The sequence below is a fragment of the Lipotes vexillifer genome, unplaced genomic scaffold (assembly GCF_000442215.2).
Source record: "Lipotes vexillifer unplaced genomic scaffold, Lipotes_vexillifer_v1.1 scaffold442, whole genome shotgun sequence".
NCBI lineage: Eukaryota > Metazoa > Chordata > Mammalia > Artiodactyla > Lipotidae > Lipotes > Lipotes vexillifer.
This window is the reverse complement of record NW_006790311.1, coordinates 380,366-397,712: the sequence shown is the minus strand read 5'-3', so window position 1 is coordinate 397,712 and position 17,347 is coordinate 380,366. Positions and strand designations below refer to the sequence as shown.

Genomic DNA, 17,347 nt, shown 5'->3' with positions numbered 1-17,347 from the left:
AGGAATGACTCATCTTCTCTAGCTGGGATCCCTGATAAAGGTAGAGTTTATATTGGTCCTCATTTCCCTCAGTGATCCTTAGCAGAACTGAAAGTCTAATGTGGATATCTACACATTATAAATAATATATATATGTGAAAATAAATAATAAGTCTATGTTAGATAAGGCCTAACTCAGATGGCCGTAAGAGGCAAGCTCTAATATTCTTCATTTACAGGAGGACCTGAAACCCTAGTCTCACTACTGTGGAGTGAGCTAGAAATATTTCCCCAGCATAAATGGAGACAAGAAGATAACAGATCTCAAAGAGAAATATAACTCACTATAATTATTTTTATTGCCTCAGAGTTGTTTTGCAAAGGGGGTAGAATAGTCTCTGATATATAGTAAGCACTTAGTCAATAAATGCTAAATTACTACAATCACTACTTTTACTGTTGTTGTTTTCTTAACTGCCACCAGGCCCCAACCACTCCTTTAAGAGACTTACCTTTGTTGTTTTTATAGAAAATACAATTGTTGGCACAGGTATCAGGATGAGCATCCCAAAAATCAGGACCACAGCAGCATAGTGGAGGTAAAGTAATATTATACAGCTGCATTTTCTCCTGGATCTGGGCTCTTAAAGCTTCTACATATCTATAAAAATACAGTATGACCAGGCAAAGTGAACCACTAGGAAGAGAATGAGTATGAGTCCTTATTTTACTACCAGCTTTAACTGTTAAACTATTTCATATCTCTGTGCCTCAACTCTTCCTCTTGGTCCTGGGAAGCAGGACTAGGAAAGATGTAGTGCGATTCCAGAGAGGTATTAGGCAATCAAGAAATGTGATGAAGTTCTGTACTCCCCAAAGTATGAGAAGACACAGTCAACTCTTTTGTAAGGAAAATGAGAACACTGACTTCCTAACAAGTTTCCCCTAGAGCCAAAATTTCACACAGAACTTTTCAGAGTACCTTTGGTGTTCCTTTTCTTTCTGTTGTTTTTCTCTGGCTCCTTCCTCAAGTTGTAGCTGGGCTAGTACCTCACTCATCTTCTCCCCTGAATATGGCTCTTCGTGTAAGTTCATTCTTAATATCCTCTGCTCTTCAGCATAACGTTGGTGCTCTTTCTTTTTCTTAATTCTGAGAATAAAATCATAACGTGGTTAGGAATTTCATAAAATCATTATTTAGAATTAGCTTCTAGATCCAAATAACTCAAGAAATTCCCAGAAACAGGGGAGTCAGGAAAGCAGTTTAACACCCCTAGAAAAGCCTCAAAAACTCCTGCTGGTTGATTTGAGTTTATCCCGTAGTTCATGTACACACATAGCCTCCTGAATGGAAATGACCAATGGTTACTACTGAAAGAGTTTTCCTTTAAGAATTCTAATACAAGAACTTTCTCAGGTTAAAACTACAAGTAGACAGGACTTCTGCTTTTGGCTAAAATGGAGTAATAGGGACTGGGCTTGCCCTCCCACCTTAAACAACCAAATAGATAAATAAACAAATCAACCCAGAAATCAACCAGACCAAATACAAAAAAAACAATGGTTTTCAAGACACTAGATATTAGACAACAAAAGACAGTGATCCTTGACAGATGGAAAACAAATCAAGTGAGCCCTACAGGTGCCCAAGCTTACTGCCTTGAAAGTTTCGAGGCAGCAGCACAGGGAGTTGAGGTGGAGCCTGGTAGACTCCCTGAGTCCAGGGACACAAAAGCAACTACAGTTCCTAAGACAGAAAACCAGGGAGAGAGAGCTGCTCAGAGAGAGAACCCTAGAGATCTGCAGAGGGTCTCCTTCTAATACACAGCAGAGCACTGTGCATGTATGTGAGGAAATGATTTGGGGCCAGGGACAGAACCATCTGAAAGAATAACAGGGAACAGTGTCCTGTGCTCACACAGCACAGAATAGAGCCTGTTCCCACCAGTCAAGACTTGAAAAACTGATAATGCACAGAACATTGGGTAAAGTTCTCAGAAAGATTTTACCTCAGTAGTGGGAAATAATGATTAGTCCTAGACTGAGCACTGCTCCAGACACACCCAACATTGTAAAAGCAAAGCCCCAAAGTAACTTAACTGCATCCCAAAACAAAGCTCAGGAAAATTTATGAGAATAAAAGATATCCAGTAACCAACAAGGTAAATTCACAATGTTGGACATCTAATCAAAGATAAGATGCAGGGCTTCCCTGGTGGCGCAGTGGTTGAGAGTCCGCCTGCCTATGCAGGGGACACGGGTTCGTGCCCCGGTCCGGGAAGATCCCACATGCTGCGGAGCGGCTGGGCCCGTGAGCCATGGCCGCTGAGCCTGAGCATCCGGAGCCTGGGCTCTGCAACGGGAGAGGCCACAACAGTGAGAGGCCCACACACCGCAAAAAAAAAAAAAAAAAAAAAAAAGATGCAAAGAGGCAGGAAAATACAACTCATAATGAAGAGAATCATCAATCAATCAAAATCAACCTAGAATGCACAGTTATTAGAATTAGCACAGAAGGACATTAAAACAGATAGTACAACTGTATCCTATATGTTCAAAAAGTTTAGATGTAAAAAAGGCTGAAATCAACTTCTTGAGATGAAAACTACAATTTCTGAGATGAAAAATACATTGGAGAATAAGTTTATATATTAAAGAAATAGAATTAATAATAGGTAACCTTCCAAAACAGAAAGCACTAGATGGGTTCACCAAACAATTAAGGAACAAATTATACCAAATCTCTTCAATCTCTTTCAGTGGGCAGAAACAGAAAGAATATTTCTTAACTCATTCTATGAGGTCAGCATTACTCTAATACCAAAACCTGACAAAGATATTACAAGAAAACTACAACAAATATCTCTCGTGAACAAGAGGCAGAAATCCTCAAAAATATTAGCAAGTCAAATCCAATGATGTACATATATTACATTCCACAACCAAGTGGAATTTATGCCAAGAAAGCAAGCCTGCATAATAAAGGCCATATATGACAAGCCCACAGCCAATATCATCCTCAATGGTGAAAAACTGAAAGCATTTCCACTAAGATCAGGAACAAGACAAGGTTGCCCACTCTCACCACTCTTATTCAACATAGTTTTAGAAGTTTTAGCCACAGCAATCAGAGAAGAAAAGGAAGTAAAAGGAATCCAAATCGGAAAAGAAGAAGTAAAGCTGTCACTGTTTGCAGATGACATGATACTATACATAGAGAATCCTAAAGATGCTACCAGAAAACTACTAGAGCTAATCAATGAATTTGGTAAAGTAGCAGGATACAAAATTAATGCACAGAAATCTCTGGCATTCCTATATGCTAGTGATGAAAAATCTGAAAGTGAAATCAAGAAAACACTCCCATTTACCATTGCAACAAAAAGAATAAAATAGGAATAAACCTACCTAAGGAGGTAAAAGACCTGTATGCAGAAAATTATAAGACACTGATGAAAGAAATTAAAGATGATACAAATAGATGGAGAGATATACCATGTTATTGGATTGGAAGAATCAACATTGTGAAAATGACTCTACTACCCAAAGCAATCTATAGATTCAATAAATCCCTATCCTATCAAACTACCACTGGCATTTTTCACAGAACTAGAACAAAAAATTTCACAATTTGTATGGAAACACAAAAGACCCCGAATAGCCAAAGCAATCTTGAGAACAAAAAATGGAGCTGGAGGAATCAGGCTGCCTGACTTCAGACTATACTACAAAGCTACAGTAATCAAGACAGTATGGTACTGGCACAAAAACAGAAAGATAGATCAATGGAATAGGATAGAAAGCCCAGAGATAAACCCATGCACATATGGTCACCTTATCTTTGATAAAGGTGGCAGGAATATACAGTGGAGAAAGGACAGCCTCTTCAATAAGTGGTGCTGGGAAAACTGGACAGGTACATGTAAAAGTATGAGATTAGATCACTCCCTAACACCATACACAAAAATAAGCTCAAAATGGATTAAAGACCTAAATGTAAGGCCAGAAACTATCAAACTCTTAGAGGAAAACATAGGCAGAACACTCTATGACATAAATCACAGCAAGATCCTTCTTGACCCATCTCCTAGAGTAATGGAGATAAAAACAAAAATAAACAAATGGGACCTAATGAAACTTCAAAGCTTTTGCACAGCAAAGGAAACCATAAACAAGACCAAAAGACAGCCCTCAGAATGGGAGAAAATATTTGCAAATGAATCAACTGACAAAGGATTAATCTCTAAAATTTACAGGCAGCTCATGCAGCTCAATAACAAAAAAATAAACAACCCAATCCAAAAATGGGCAGAAGACCTAAATAGACATTTCTCCAAAGAAGATATACAGACTGCCAACAAACACATGAAAGAATGCTCAACATCATTAATCATTAGAGAAATGCAAATCAAAACTACAATGAGATATCATCTCACACCAGTCAGAATGGCCATCATCAAAAAATCTAGAAACAATAAATGCTGGAGAGGGTGTGGAGAAAAGGGAACACTCTTGCACTGCTGGTGGGAATGTGAATTGGTTCAGCCACTATGGAGAACAGTATGGAGGTTCCTTAAAAAACTACAAATAGAACTACCATATGACCCAGCAATCCCACTACTGGGCATATACCCTGAGAAAACCAAAATTCAAAAAGAGTCATGTACCAAAATGTTCATTGCAGCTCTATTTACAATACCCCAGAGATGGAAACAACCTAAGTGCCCATCGTCAGATGAATGGATAAAGAAGATGTGGCACATATATACAATGGAATATTACTCAGCCATAAAAAGAAACGAAATTGAGCTATTCATAATGAGGTGGATGGACCTAGAGTCTGTCATACAGAGTGAAGTAAGTCAGAAAGAGAAGGACAAATACCGTATGCCAACACATATATATGGAATTTAAGAAAAAACAATGTTATGAAGAACCTGGGGGTAAGACAAGAATAAAGACACAGACCTACTGGAGAACGGACTTGAGGGTATGGGGAGGGGGAAGGGTGAGCTGTGATAGGGCGAGAGAGAGACATGGACATATATATACTAACAAAGGTAGATAGCCAGTGGGAAGTAGCCGCATTGCACAGGGATACCAGCCCAGTGCTTTGTGACTGCCTGGTGGGGTGGGATAGGGAGGGTGGGAGGGAGGGAGACGAAGAGGGAAGAGATATGGGAACATGTGTGTATGTATAACTGATTCACTTTGTTATAAAGCAGAAACTAACACACCATTGTAAAGCAATTATACCCCAATAAAGATGTTAAAAAAAAAAAAAAAAAAGAAAGCAAGCCTGGTTCAACATGAAAAAAATCAATTAATGTAATAGATCACGTCAATAAGCTAAATAAGAAAAATCACAAGATCCTATAAATAGATACAGAAAAAGCATCTGACAAAATCCAATACCATATAATCCAGCAATCATACTCCTTGGTATTTACTCAAAGGAGTTGAAAACTTACACCCACACAAAACCTGCACATGGTTTGTTTGTTTGTTGGTTGGTTTATTTATTTATTTATTTATTGCTGTGTTGGGTCTTTTTTTTCTTTTCTTGGTACACGGGCTTCTCACTGTGGTGGCCTCTCCCATTGCGGAGCACAGACTCTGGACGCACAGGCTCAGCGGCCATGGCTCACGGGCCCAGCCTCTCCGCGGCATGTGGGGTCTTCCCGGACCGGGGCACGAACCCGTGTCCCCAGCATCGGCAGGCGGACTCTCAACCACTGCGCCATCAGGGAAGCCCTGTGTTGGGTCTTTGTTGTTGTGTGCGGGCTGTCTCTACTTGCAGTGAGCAGGGGCTACTCTTCGTTGCGGTGTGTGGGCTTCTCATTGCCGTGGCTTCTCCTGTTGCAGAGCACGGGCTCTAGGTGCGCAGGCTTCAGTAGTTGTGGCTTGCGGGCTCTAGAGCTCAGGCCCAGTAGTTGTGGCGCATAGGCTTAGTGGCTCCGCAGCATGTGGGATATTCCCTGGCCAGGGCTCGAAACCTGTGTCCCTTGCATTGGCAGGAAGATTTTTTTTCGGGCCTCTCACCGCTGTGGCCTCTCCCGCCGCGGAGCACAGGCTCCGGACACGCAGGCCCAGCGGCCATGGCCCACGGGCCCAGCCGCTCCGCGGCACGTGGGATCCTCCCGGACCGGGGCACGAACCCGCGTCCCCCGCATCGGCAGGCGGACCCTCAACCACTGCGCCACCAGGGAAGCCCCTGGCAGGAAGATTTTTAACCACTGTGCCACCAGGGAAGCCCTAAAGTAGCTTTACTTATAATTGCCAAATCTTGGAAGAAACCAAGATGTCCTTCAGTAAGTGAATGGATATTTAAACTGTTGTACATCCAGACAATGAAATATTATTCAGTACTGAAAAGAAATGAGCTATCAAGCCATGAAGAGACATTGCACATAAATGCATATTACTAAGTGAAAGAAGCCAATCTCAGAAAGCTACATACTGTATGATTCCAACCATATGACATTCTGGAAAGAGTAAAACAATGGAGAAAGTGAAAGACCGGTGGTTTTCAGAAGCTGGGGTTGGAGGGAGGGAAGGAAAGAAGGGTGAAAAGGAAGAGCATAAAGGACTTTTAGAGTAGTAAAACTATTCTGTATGATACTATAATGATGGATACATGTCATTATAGTCATTACACATTTGCCCAATCCCATAAATGTACAACACCAAGAGTGATCCCTAATGTAAACTATAAACTTTGGGCAATAATGATGTGTCAGTGTAGGCTTATCACTTGTTAACAAATGTACCACACCAGTGGGGCGGGGGCGGGGGAGGATGTTGATAATGGGGGAGTCTCTGAATGTCAGGGGACAGGGAGTACATATGGGAAATTGCTCTACCTTCCTCTCAAATTTGCTGTGAATCTAAACTGCTCTATTAAAATAAATTATTTATTAAAAAATATACACTGGGGCTTCCCTGGTGGCGCAGTGGTTGAGAGTCTGCCTGCCGATGCAGGGGACACGGGTTCGTGCCCCGGTCCGGGAAGATCCCACGTGCCGCGGAGCAGCTGGGCCCATGAGCCATGGCCGCTGAGCCTGCGTGTGCTCCGAAACGGGAGAGGCCATGGCAGTGAGAGGCCCGCGTACCACAAAAAAAAAAAAAAGAAAGAAAAAAAAGAAAAAATATACACTGGATGGGATTACCAGATTAAATGCTGCAGAACGAAATCTGAAAGCATAATGATAGAAATTATCCAAAATAAACCAAAGGGGAAAAATCCAAAAAATTAAGAGGAACACAAAAAAGCAGTTAATCCAATTAAAATTGGATAAAGGACTTGAATAGACATTTCTCCAAAGATGATCTATAAATGACCAACAAACATGAAAAGATGTTCAATATCACTAATCTTTAGGAAAATGCAAACCAAAATCTCAATGAGGTATCACCTCATACCACATTCTCAGCAATGTGAATATGTTTATTTATTAACACTACTGAACTGTACACTTGAAAATGGTTACAATGGTAAATTTTACATTATGTGCTTTATACCACCAAAAAAAAGAGGCATGTCACATAAATATATAAATGAACAAATGGAGGGGTAAAAATGAAACAAAGTTGTTTTTAGACATACAAAAACTGAAAGAATTCATCCCTAGTACAGGCATAACCCAGAGATACTGCAGGTTTGGTTCCAGACCACTGTAATAAAGGGAATATTGCAATAAAGCAAGTCACATGAATTTTTTGGTTTCCCAGTGCATATAAAAGTTCTGTTTACACTACACTGTAGTCTTTTAAGTGTGCAATAACACAATGTACATGCCTTAATTAAAAACTAATGCTATTGGAAAAATGGCACCAGTAGACCTGCTCAACACAGGGTTGCCACATACCTTCAATTTGTAAAAAATGCAATATCTGCAAAGTGTAATAAAACATAGTGCAATAAAATGAGGTATGCCTGTGTATCCACAACTAAAAGAAATGTTAAAGGTTGTCTTTCAGACCTGAGCAAAGTGATACTTTAGGTAATATATATAAGATTTTTCTTATTAGTTAAATCTCTTTAAATAATAATAGACTGCTTTAACAAAAATAACAATGTATTTTATATATAAAAGTAAAATGTATGACAATAGCATAAAGGTTGGGATGAGAGAAATGGAAGAATATTACTTTAAGATTCTTATATTAAGATTTTTATACTATATGTGAAGTAGTATAATATCATTTGAAGGTAAACTGTGAAAAGTTAGAGATGTATGATATAAATCCTAGAACAACCAATAAAATAACAAAAATGTCATAGCTAACATGCCATCAAAGGAGATGTAATAGATATAAAAATATAAAAGTAATTCAAAAGAAGGCATAAAGAGAAAAAGAGGACAAAGAACAGATGGGGCAAACAGCAAGATATTATATCAAACGCTACCAAAAATCACATTAAAAGTAAATGATCTAAACACCCCAATTAAAAGGAAGAGATTGTCAGATTTGACAAAAAGTCACAACCCAACTACGTGCTGCTGACAAGAAACACACTTTAAATACAAAGAAACAAACAGATTAAAAATACAAGAAATACAAAAGATATGCTAGCACTAGTTAAAAGAAGGTTGGAGTAGGTATATTAGTATCAGACAATGTATATTTCAGAGCAAACAAAATATCAAAGATAAAGATCACTTCATAATTATGGAGTCAATTAATTGAGAAGACATAACAATCCCAAACAGTTATGTATCTAATAAAAGAACTTCAAAATACATGAAACAAAGACTGATGGAACTTCAAGGAGATACAATAAATCCATAGTTACAGGCAGAGATTTTTAATACCCTCTCTCAATTATTGATAGAATAACTAGGCATAAAAATGGGAAAGATATGGACTTGATCAACATCATCAACCAACTTGACCTAATGGACATTTATAGAACACTCCACAACATTTATAGAATAGCAGAATACACATTTATAGAACAAGAGAATACACATTCTTCTATTATAAGCTTATTGAACTTAGAACATTTACAAAGATAAGTCGTATTCTGGGCCATAAAACAAGTGTCAGTAAATTCAAAAGATTTCAAGACATACATAGTACAATAGAATTAAATTAGAAATCAATAACAGAAAGATCCTTGAAAGATCTCCAAATACTTGGAAATTAAATAACACACTGCTAAATAACCTATGACCAAAGAAGAAAAAAGGGGAAATTAGAAGGTATTTGGAACCAAATGAATATAAATTTATTGAATGTGGCTAAAGAGTATTTAGTATGATATTTATAGCACTAAATGCCTGTATGAGAAAAGAAGGAAGGTATCAAGTAAATATCCTAATCTTCTACCTTAGGAAACTTAAGAAAGAGGAGGAAATTAAACCTAAAGTAAGCAGAAGAAAAGAAATAATAAAGATTGAAGCAGAAACCAATGAATTAGAAAACAGAATAAAAAAATTAATGAAACCAAACACTAGGACTTTGAGAAGATCAATAAAACTGAAAATCTTGAGCTTATCTAATCATGAAAAAAAGAGAGAGAAGATACAATTTTTAAGATAAAAAATAAGAGAAATGAAACTACTACAGATTCTACAGATATTAAAAGGATAATAGGCGAATACTAAGAATAATTTTATGCCAATAAATTAGACAACCTAGATGAAATGACAAATTTGTTGAAACACACAAACTACTAAAGCCTCATCAAGAAAAAAATAAATAACCTAAATAGCCCTATTTCTACTCTCAATGTTGAAACTGTTGTTAAGAACATTTCCACAGTGAAAAGTCCAGAAACAGGGAGAGTCACTGGCAAAGTCTACCAAACAGTTAGGGAAGAAATGATGCCAATTCTACATAAACTGTTCCTCCCAAATACTTCCCAGCTCATTCTATGAGGCTAGCATCTCTCTGAAAACAAAACCTGTCAAAGATATTACAAGTAAAGTAAAAGCCAATATTTCCTAGAACATAGAGAACATAGATGTAAATTATAAACAAAATTTTTAGCAAATCTTACCAAACAATACATTATAATTTTCTTTATTTATTTATTTTTGGCTGCACTGGGTCTTTGTTGCTGCACACGGGCTTTCTCTAGTCGACACAAGCGGAGGCTACTCTTCGTTGCAGTGCTCGGGCTTCTCATTGTGGTGGCTTCTCTTGTTGCGGAGCACAGGATCTAGGAGCACGGGCTTTAGGCGGGCTTCAGTAGTTGTGGTGCGTGGGCTCAGTAGTTGTGGTTCGCAGGTTCCAGAGCACAGGCTCAGTAGTTGTGGCGCATGGGCTTAGTTGTTCCGCGGCATGTGGGATCTTCCCAGACCAGGGATGGAACCCATGTCCCCTGCCTTGGCAGGCGGATTCTTAACCACTGCACCATGAGGGAAGTCCCTCAAACAATACATTAAAAGGATAATACATTATTACCAAGTGGGGTGTAACCCCAGGAATGCAGGACTGATTTAACATTTGAAAATCAAACAATGTTATTCACCATATTAGCAAACTAGAAAAGAAAACCTATGATCATCTCACTAGAGAGGAAAAAAAAATTGACAAAATCCAACGTCCATTCCCGATAAAGATTCTCAACCAACTAGGAAGAGAAGGGAACCTAAGAAAAAACTATAGCTAACATCATACTTGATGGTGAAAGACTAAATGCTTTCTCTCTAAAATCAGGATTGTCCACTCTCATCACTTCTATTCAACATTCTGAAGGTTCTAGCCAGTGAAATCAGGCAAGACAGAGAAATAAAAGACATCCAGATTTAAAGGAAGAAGCAAAACCGTTTTTGTTTAAAGATGACATGATTACCATGTGAAGAAATCCAATGAATTAATAAGTGAGTACAAAGATCCATATCCAAAAATCAACTGTATATTTCCATATAGTAGCAACGAAAACAACAAAATCAGCAATTGACAATTTTTTAAAATACCATTTACAGGGCTTCCCTGGTGGTGCAGTGGTTGAGAGTCCGCCTGCCGATGCAGGGGACATGGGTTCGTGCCCCGGTCCGGGAAGATCCCACATGCCGCGGAGCGGCTGGGCCCGTGAGCCATGGCCGCTGAGCCTGTGCGTCCGGAGTCTGTGCTCCGCAACGGGAGAGGCCACAACAGTGCGAGGCCCGCGTACCGCAAAAATTTTAAAAATAATAATAAAATAAAATACCATTTACAGTAGCTTCAAAAATATGAAATACTTCAGGATAGACCTGACAAAAAATGTGAAAGACCTATACACTGAAAACTATAACTGAGAAAAATTAAAGGAGAGCTAAATAAATAAATGTTCCTGGGTTGGAAGACTCAATATCATTAACATGTCAATTCTCCCCAAATTATCTATAGATTCAACACAATCCCACTCAAAATCCAGGAAGGTTCTTTGGTAGACATTGACAAACATTTAAAAATTCATATGGAAATGCAAATGACCTAAAATAGCCATGGTGACTCTGGGGAAAAATAAACTGGAGGGCTAACACTACCTGATTTCAAGCACTATTATAAAACTATACCAATCAGAACAGCATGGTATTAGCATAAAGATAGACAAATAGATCAGTAAATCAGAAGAGAAAGTCCAGAAATAAACCCACACATATAAGGACAGCTCATTTTTTTAAACATCTTTACTGAGATATTATTTGCATACCATAAAGTTCACATGACCATAATGTAATTTGAGAACATTTTCATCATCCCCAAAAGAAACCTTGTACTCATTAACAGTCACCTTCCACCCACTCCCACCTAGCCCTAGGCAAATACTAATTTTTCTGTCTCTATAGATTTGCCTGTTCTTGAGATTTTATATAAATGGGATCATACAATATGCAGCCTTTCATGACTGGCTTCTTTCACTTGGCATAAGTCCATGTTGTAGCATGTACTGGTACTTCATTCCTTTTTGTTGCTGATATTCTACTGTATAAATATTATCTATATCTATATATTTTATTTATTATTCATCAGTTTATGGACATTTGGGATGCTTCCACTTCCTGGCTATTTTGAATAATGCTGCTATGAACATTTGTGTAAGTTTGTGTGTGGACATACATTTTTAGTTCTCTTGGGTACACACCCAAGAATGGAATTGCTGAGTCATATGGTAACTCTATGTGTAACCTTTTGAGAAATTGCTAAACTGTTTTCCAAAGTGATTGTACCATTTTACATTCCCCACCAACAGTGTATGGGACTTCTAATTTTTAGACATCCACATTAGCCCTTGTTATAATTTGTCTTTTTTATTAGAGCAATTCTTATGTGTGTGAAGTGGTATCTCATTGTGGTTTTGATTTGCACTTCCCAATAACTAATGATGTTGCATATCTTTTCAAGTGCTTATTAGCCATTTATATATTTTCCTAGTAGAAATGTCTAGTTAAATCTTTTGTCTACCTTTGAATTGGGTTATCTTTTTATTATTGAGTTGTAAGAGTTCTTTTATAATTCTGACTACAAGTCTCTCATCAGATATATAATTTGCAAATAATTTCTCCCATTCTGTAGTTGTTTTTTCACTTTCTTGATGGTTTTCAATTTTGATGAAGTCCAACATCAATCTTCTCTTTTATTGTTTGCTGGACAACTGATTTTTAACAAATGCACAAAAGTAATGCAATGGAGAAAGAATAACTTTTCAGAAAATGGATATCCACATACAAAAAAATAAACTTCAAACTATATGTGAAAATTAACTCAAACTGGATTGCAGACTTAAATGTAAAACCTACAATGATAATCTTTCTAGAAGAAAACAAAAAAGAAAATTTTTGTGACCTTGGGTTAGGCAATGATATCTTAAATATGATGCCAAAAGTACAACATATTTAGTCATTCAAGGAATGTAAACTAAAACCACAATGAGATGCCACTACATAACTATTCAAATGGCTAAAATGAAAAAGACTGACCATACCAAGTGTTGGTGATGATGTAAGGGAACTTGAACTCTTACAAGTTATATTACTCTTCCTGGTGGTAATATAAAGTGGTACAACTACTTTGGAAAGCCTTTTGACAGTTTCTTTAAAAAATGAAATATATACCTACCATGATGACCCAGTCCACTCTCAGGTATTCACCCAAGAGAAAAGGTAACATTTTCCAAAGACTTGCACACGAATGTTCACGGCAGCTTTATTTGTAATAGCCAAAAACTGGAAAGAACTCAAATGTCCATCAAACTATGAATGGATAAACAAATTATGGTATATCCATACAATGGAAGACTATCCAGTAACAAAAAGGAATAAACTCTTGGTATCATAACAACAAGGACAAAATAATTACTCTGAATAAAAGGAGGTGGGCCCAAGAGTACATGTTGTATGACTCCAGAAGATGCAAACTAATCTATAGTGACACAAAGCAAACCAGCGGTTGCCTGGGGAAAAAGAGGCGGGGAGGGCAGGAAAGAGGTGCTACCTAGGGCATGAGGAAACTTTTGAGGATGATATATATGTTCACTAACTTGACTATGATGGTCGTGTGTGTGTGTGAGAGAGAAAACATCAAAGTTTACACTTTTATATGTGTAGTTTATTGAATATCAATTATGTTTATTTAAAAAAAAACACCTACTTGCAGAGAGGAAATGAGTTGCTCAGTGAGAAAATTGTCAGAAAACCTAATTTAAGAGCTTTTGTTAAGAAATATAATTAATTCAAGACTAGAACTAATAAATATATTCTGATAATGTCATTTGCTAAAAATTACTTTGAAACAAATGAGCTATTGTTTTCTGAACAGTAGTGTGAGGTCAATTTATACTCACACCTCTTCAATAAAGCATGAACTGCTGAAAATTCTGGGCTTCTATCCATTTGTAGCAGGCTATTTGCTCCAGGGGAATTATGGGCTTCCTTTTACTTAGATTAACACAGGTATATACTAAAACCCAGGAAGCTGTCCTATAAAGGCTGAAAGATCAGGCACTGGAAAAGCACAAGAAACTTTTATGTGCAACTAAGTCCATCCAGATTATGACAGCTAATCTCTGGTCACCTCTAGCAGAGTGACAAGGCCACTTTGAACAAGGATTTTCTTATAACTGTTCTGCCACACTTGCTGTTCTTTCTTGAGCTACAACTGTAAGTCTAAGTTGAGTATTCCTCAAAGAGTATAGAACATAAATATAGCTTTTATGGTGTGATTCAAACTCAAATGCGATATAAAGTTGTAATAGGGTAGAGGTAAGAAATCTCACTATTGCCACTTGGGCAGAGAGATAATGTTTTTATAACTAGCAAGGATCAAGATTTAAAGGCATATAAGGTTGTGGACTAGGAATGTGAGAAAGGTAACGTGGAGAAGAGCCACAAGACACATACCTCTTCACAATTGACTTTTTTTTTTTTTTTTTTTTTGGCTGCACCGCACAGTATGAGAGATCTTAGTTCCCCCAAGAGGGATCGAACCCGTGCCCCCTGCAGTGGAAGCTTGGAGTCCTAACAACTGGACCACCAGGGAATTCCCCAAAATTGGCTTTAAAATACACGTCGCTCTGCTCTCTTAAAATATAATGCATGAAATAAGAGAATAAAAGGAAGAGATTAAAAGAGTACAAAAGTTTAAAGATAAGCCTAAGATCATAGGTGCCCTTGGCTAAAGATCTTCTTATATAAAAATCTTATTTCAAAGACAGCCAGTAAAAAAAGTAAATGTTTTTAGGACATTCATGTTTGATTAGTTCAATAACTCCTTAGCTTGTGAAAAAGGCGAATGTGAAAAGATTTTTCTGTAGATAAGAAATTAAAGTGAGGTTTTCAATACTGAAACAAATGGAGCCAAGTGAATGACAGCAGAACAGCTTAGTTACTGGTATAATTCTCTATACCATTTATTCTCCATACCAGTAAACTAAGAGCTAAGGAAACACATCAGCATTGTTTCTCAAATGTTGGTAACAGGACAATTACTAGAAATGATGGAATCAGCCCTTTCCCCCTTCTCCACCATAGCTACTCCTCTCCTCACAGTCAAACATCTTAAGAGTTGTCTAGCTTTCTCTCTCTATTTCCTGATCTCCTCTCCCACTCCATTATGGCTTACTAAGACCCATCAATCACTCCACCAAAACAAGTCTCTCTAAGGTCAGTGGTGGCCTACAGGTTAATCCATCTAGCATTTACATTCTCAACAGGGGCAACATTGTACCCAAGGCAGCAAAAATTGATTCAAGGGAGCAAAATATCTTAGATATTAAAATAGTTTGGGGCTCTCCAAAAAGTCATAGTACATAAGCAGAAATACACTACATCTAGGCATTCTCCATATCTTACACTATGCCTTCTTCCCAGGTGACTTTACGCATACCATCTGCTTCAGTTACCACCCACTACCACCTGTAACTCATTAAGCTACAGTTCCAGCATAGACCGTTCCTCTGAGATTCAAACCTACTTAACTACCTGCCAGTTTGACATTCCACTTGAGTGTCTCAAAGGTATTTATCTGGGAAAAGAATCCGCAGCTTTGGTCAGATTCTCAGGTTAAGAACTACTGCCATACAGTAGTTTCAGAAAGGGTCATAAAAATAAAAAATGGCAAAAACCAACTAAAAAAGTTGATATAAACAATTATTCTATAAACAAGTTTATTCTTCTAGGATGTCTTTAAAGCTTCTTGCATAAATATACCTTTTAGCTGACACACAACAGAAACTAAACTAGGTTGGAAATCAACATGTCAACATATCGGTTTTTCCCAGGGCACTGACGTGAATACAATTATACTGGTTCTCTGGTTATGCTAAAAGGTATTCTAAAACCAGTGTCAGACTTTCAGTAAAAGAGAGTAAGAATACAAAACACTGCAAATTGATTTGTAAACTTGCTACACTGGGTGTTTGCAGAACTAAGCAACAAGTAGATGTCAATATTTACATTTTGAAGAGAATCCTGAAAAGAAAGTGATTATCACAGGCAAACTGCATTAAAAACATATTCTTTTTTTTTTTTTTTTTTCTTAGTAAATCCTCAAGAAATGTTTGTTTTTGTTATACTAATTATAACAATAATTATGTCTTCCAAGGCTGAATAAATACTGGATTCCTCCCCCCCTCCCTTTAAAAACTTTTTTTTTTTTTTTTTTTTTTTTGGTACGCGGGCCTCTCACTGCCGCGGCCTCTCTCGTTGCGGAGCACAGGCTCCGGACGCGCAGGCCCAGAGGCCACGGCTCACGGGCCCAGCCGCTCCGCGGCACGCGGGATCCTCCCGGCCCGGGGCATGAACCCGCGCCCCCTACCTCGGCAGACAGACTCTCAACCACTGCGCCACCAGGGAAGCCCTAAAAATATATTCTTATAATTACAACAACAACTCAAAAACTCTTGTTAGCTATCTTCCATATAAAGCCACACCACTAATCCTTTACAAAGTTAAACCAAGATAGAGACCTAGAACTGAAATCGAGGGGTATCTTTTTGGCTCTATGGATTCATACTTCTTGAGCAATCACAGAAATTTGCCAACACTAACACTATCAAATAAAAGGAATTCTGCATACAAGAATAAGAAATAGATTTATTTCAGGAGTTAAAAGAGGTGCTCTGTTAGGTGGTGGTGATAGGATGAATTGGGAGATCGGGATTGACGTATATACACTAATAAGTATAAAATAGAAAACTAATAAGAACCTGCTGTATAAAAAAATACAATAAAATAATATTTTTAAAAAACAAGGTGCTCTGTTAGAAAAATAACTTCTCAAGGAGATGAAAGAAATCTTCCTCTTTGATACAAAATGATTAAGGTCTAATCTAGCACAGTCTAAATCTTTGCCTGCTGATCCTGTTTTTCTGTTCAACTTTTTTTCTCTGTCTCTCTGTTTGATTCTGATAGTATTCTTCCTTAGTGATTTCTGAAATCATTACTAAAAATAATATTTCCTACTGGACACTGTACTTGGATCTCCTTTAAGAACTTCAAATCCAATATGCCCCAAACTAAACTTATCCTCTCCACATCCACCTCCTTCCTGGAAAATGTTTCATAGTACCCCATTTACCTGGTGGCCTAAGCCATAAACCTGGGACTTATCCTTGAATTCTCCTCTGACAATATCTTATTAATTCTATCTCTTTCGCTCTTAAAACTGCCTCCTCCTCGCTGCCTTCCTGGCCTTGGCTTATAACTTACTGAAGTTACAGCTTTCAAAGTGCTTAGGTGGGGCTTCCCTGGTGGCGCAGTGGTTGAGAGTCCGCCTGCCGATGCAGGGGACACGGGTTCGTGCCCCGGTCCGAGAAGATCCCACATGTCGCGGAGCGGCTGGGCCCGTGAGCCATGGCCGCTGAGCCTGCGCGTCCGGAGCCTGTGCTCCGCAACGGGAGAGGCCACAACAGTGAGAGGCCCACGTACAGCAAAAA

At 38.1% G+C, this 17,347-nt stretch overlaps 1 protein-coding gene across 1 annotated transcript in view; it reads right to left on the bottom strand.

The window, feature by feature from the left end:
- The window catches only part of CCDC15 (coiled-coil domain containing 15), a 63,142-nt gene that overhangs the window by 958 nt on the left and 44,837 nt on the right, over positions 1-17,347 (bottom strand). The window contains exons 13-14 of the mRNA XM_007463639.1: positions 962-1,129; positions 492-640 (exon numbers count right to left, since the gene is read on the bottom strand). Of these exons, the coding sequence (XP_007463701.1) occupies positions 492-640; positions 962-1,129 (317 nt within the window). The remainder of the gene's footprint in view (positions 1-491; positions 641-961; positions 1,130-17,347) is intronic.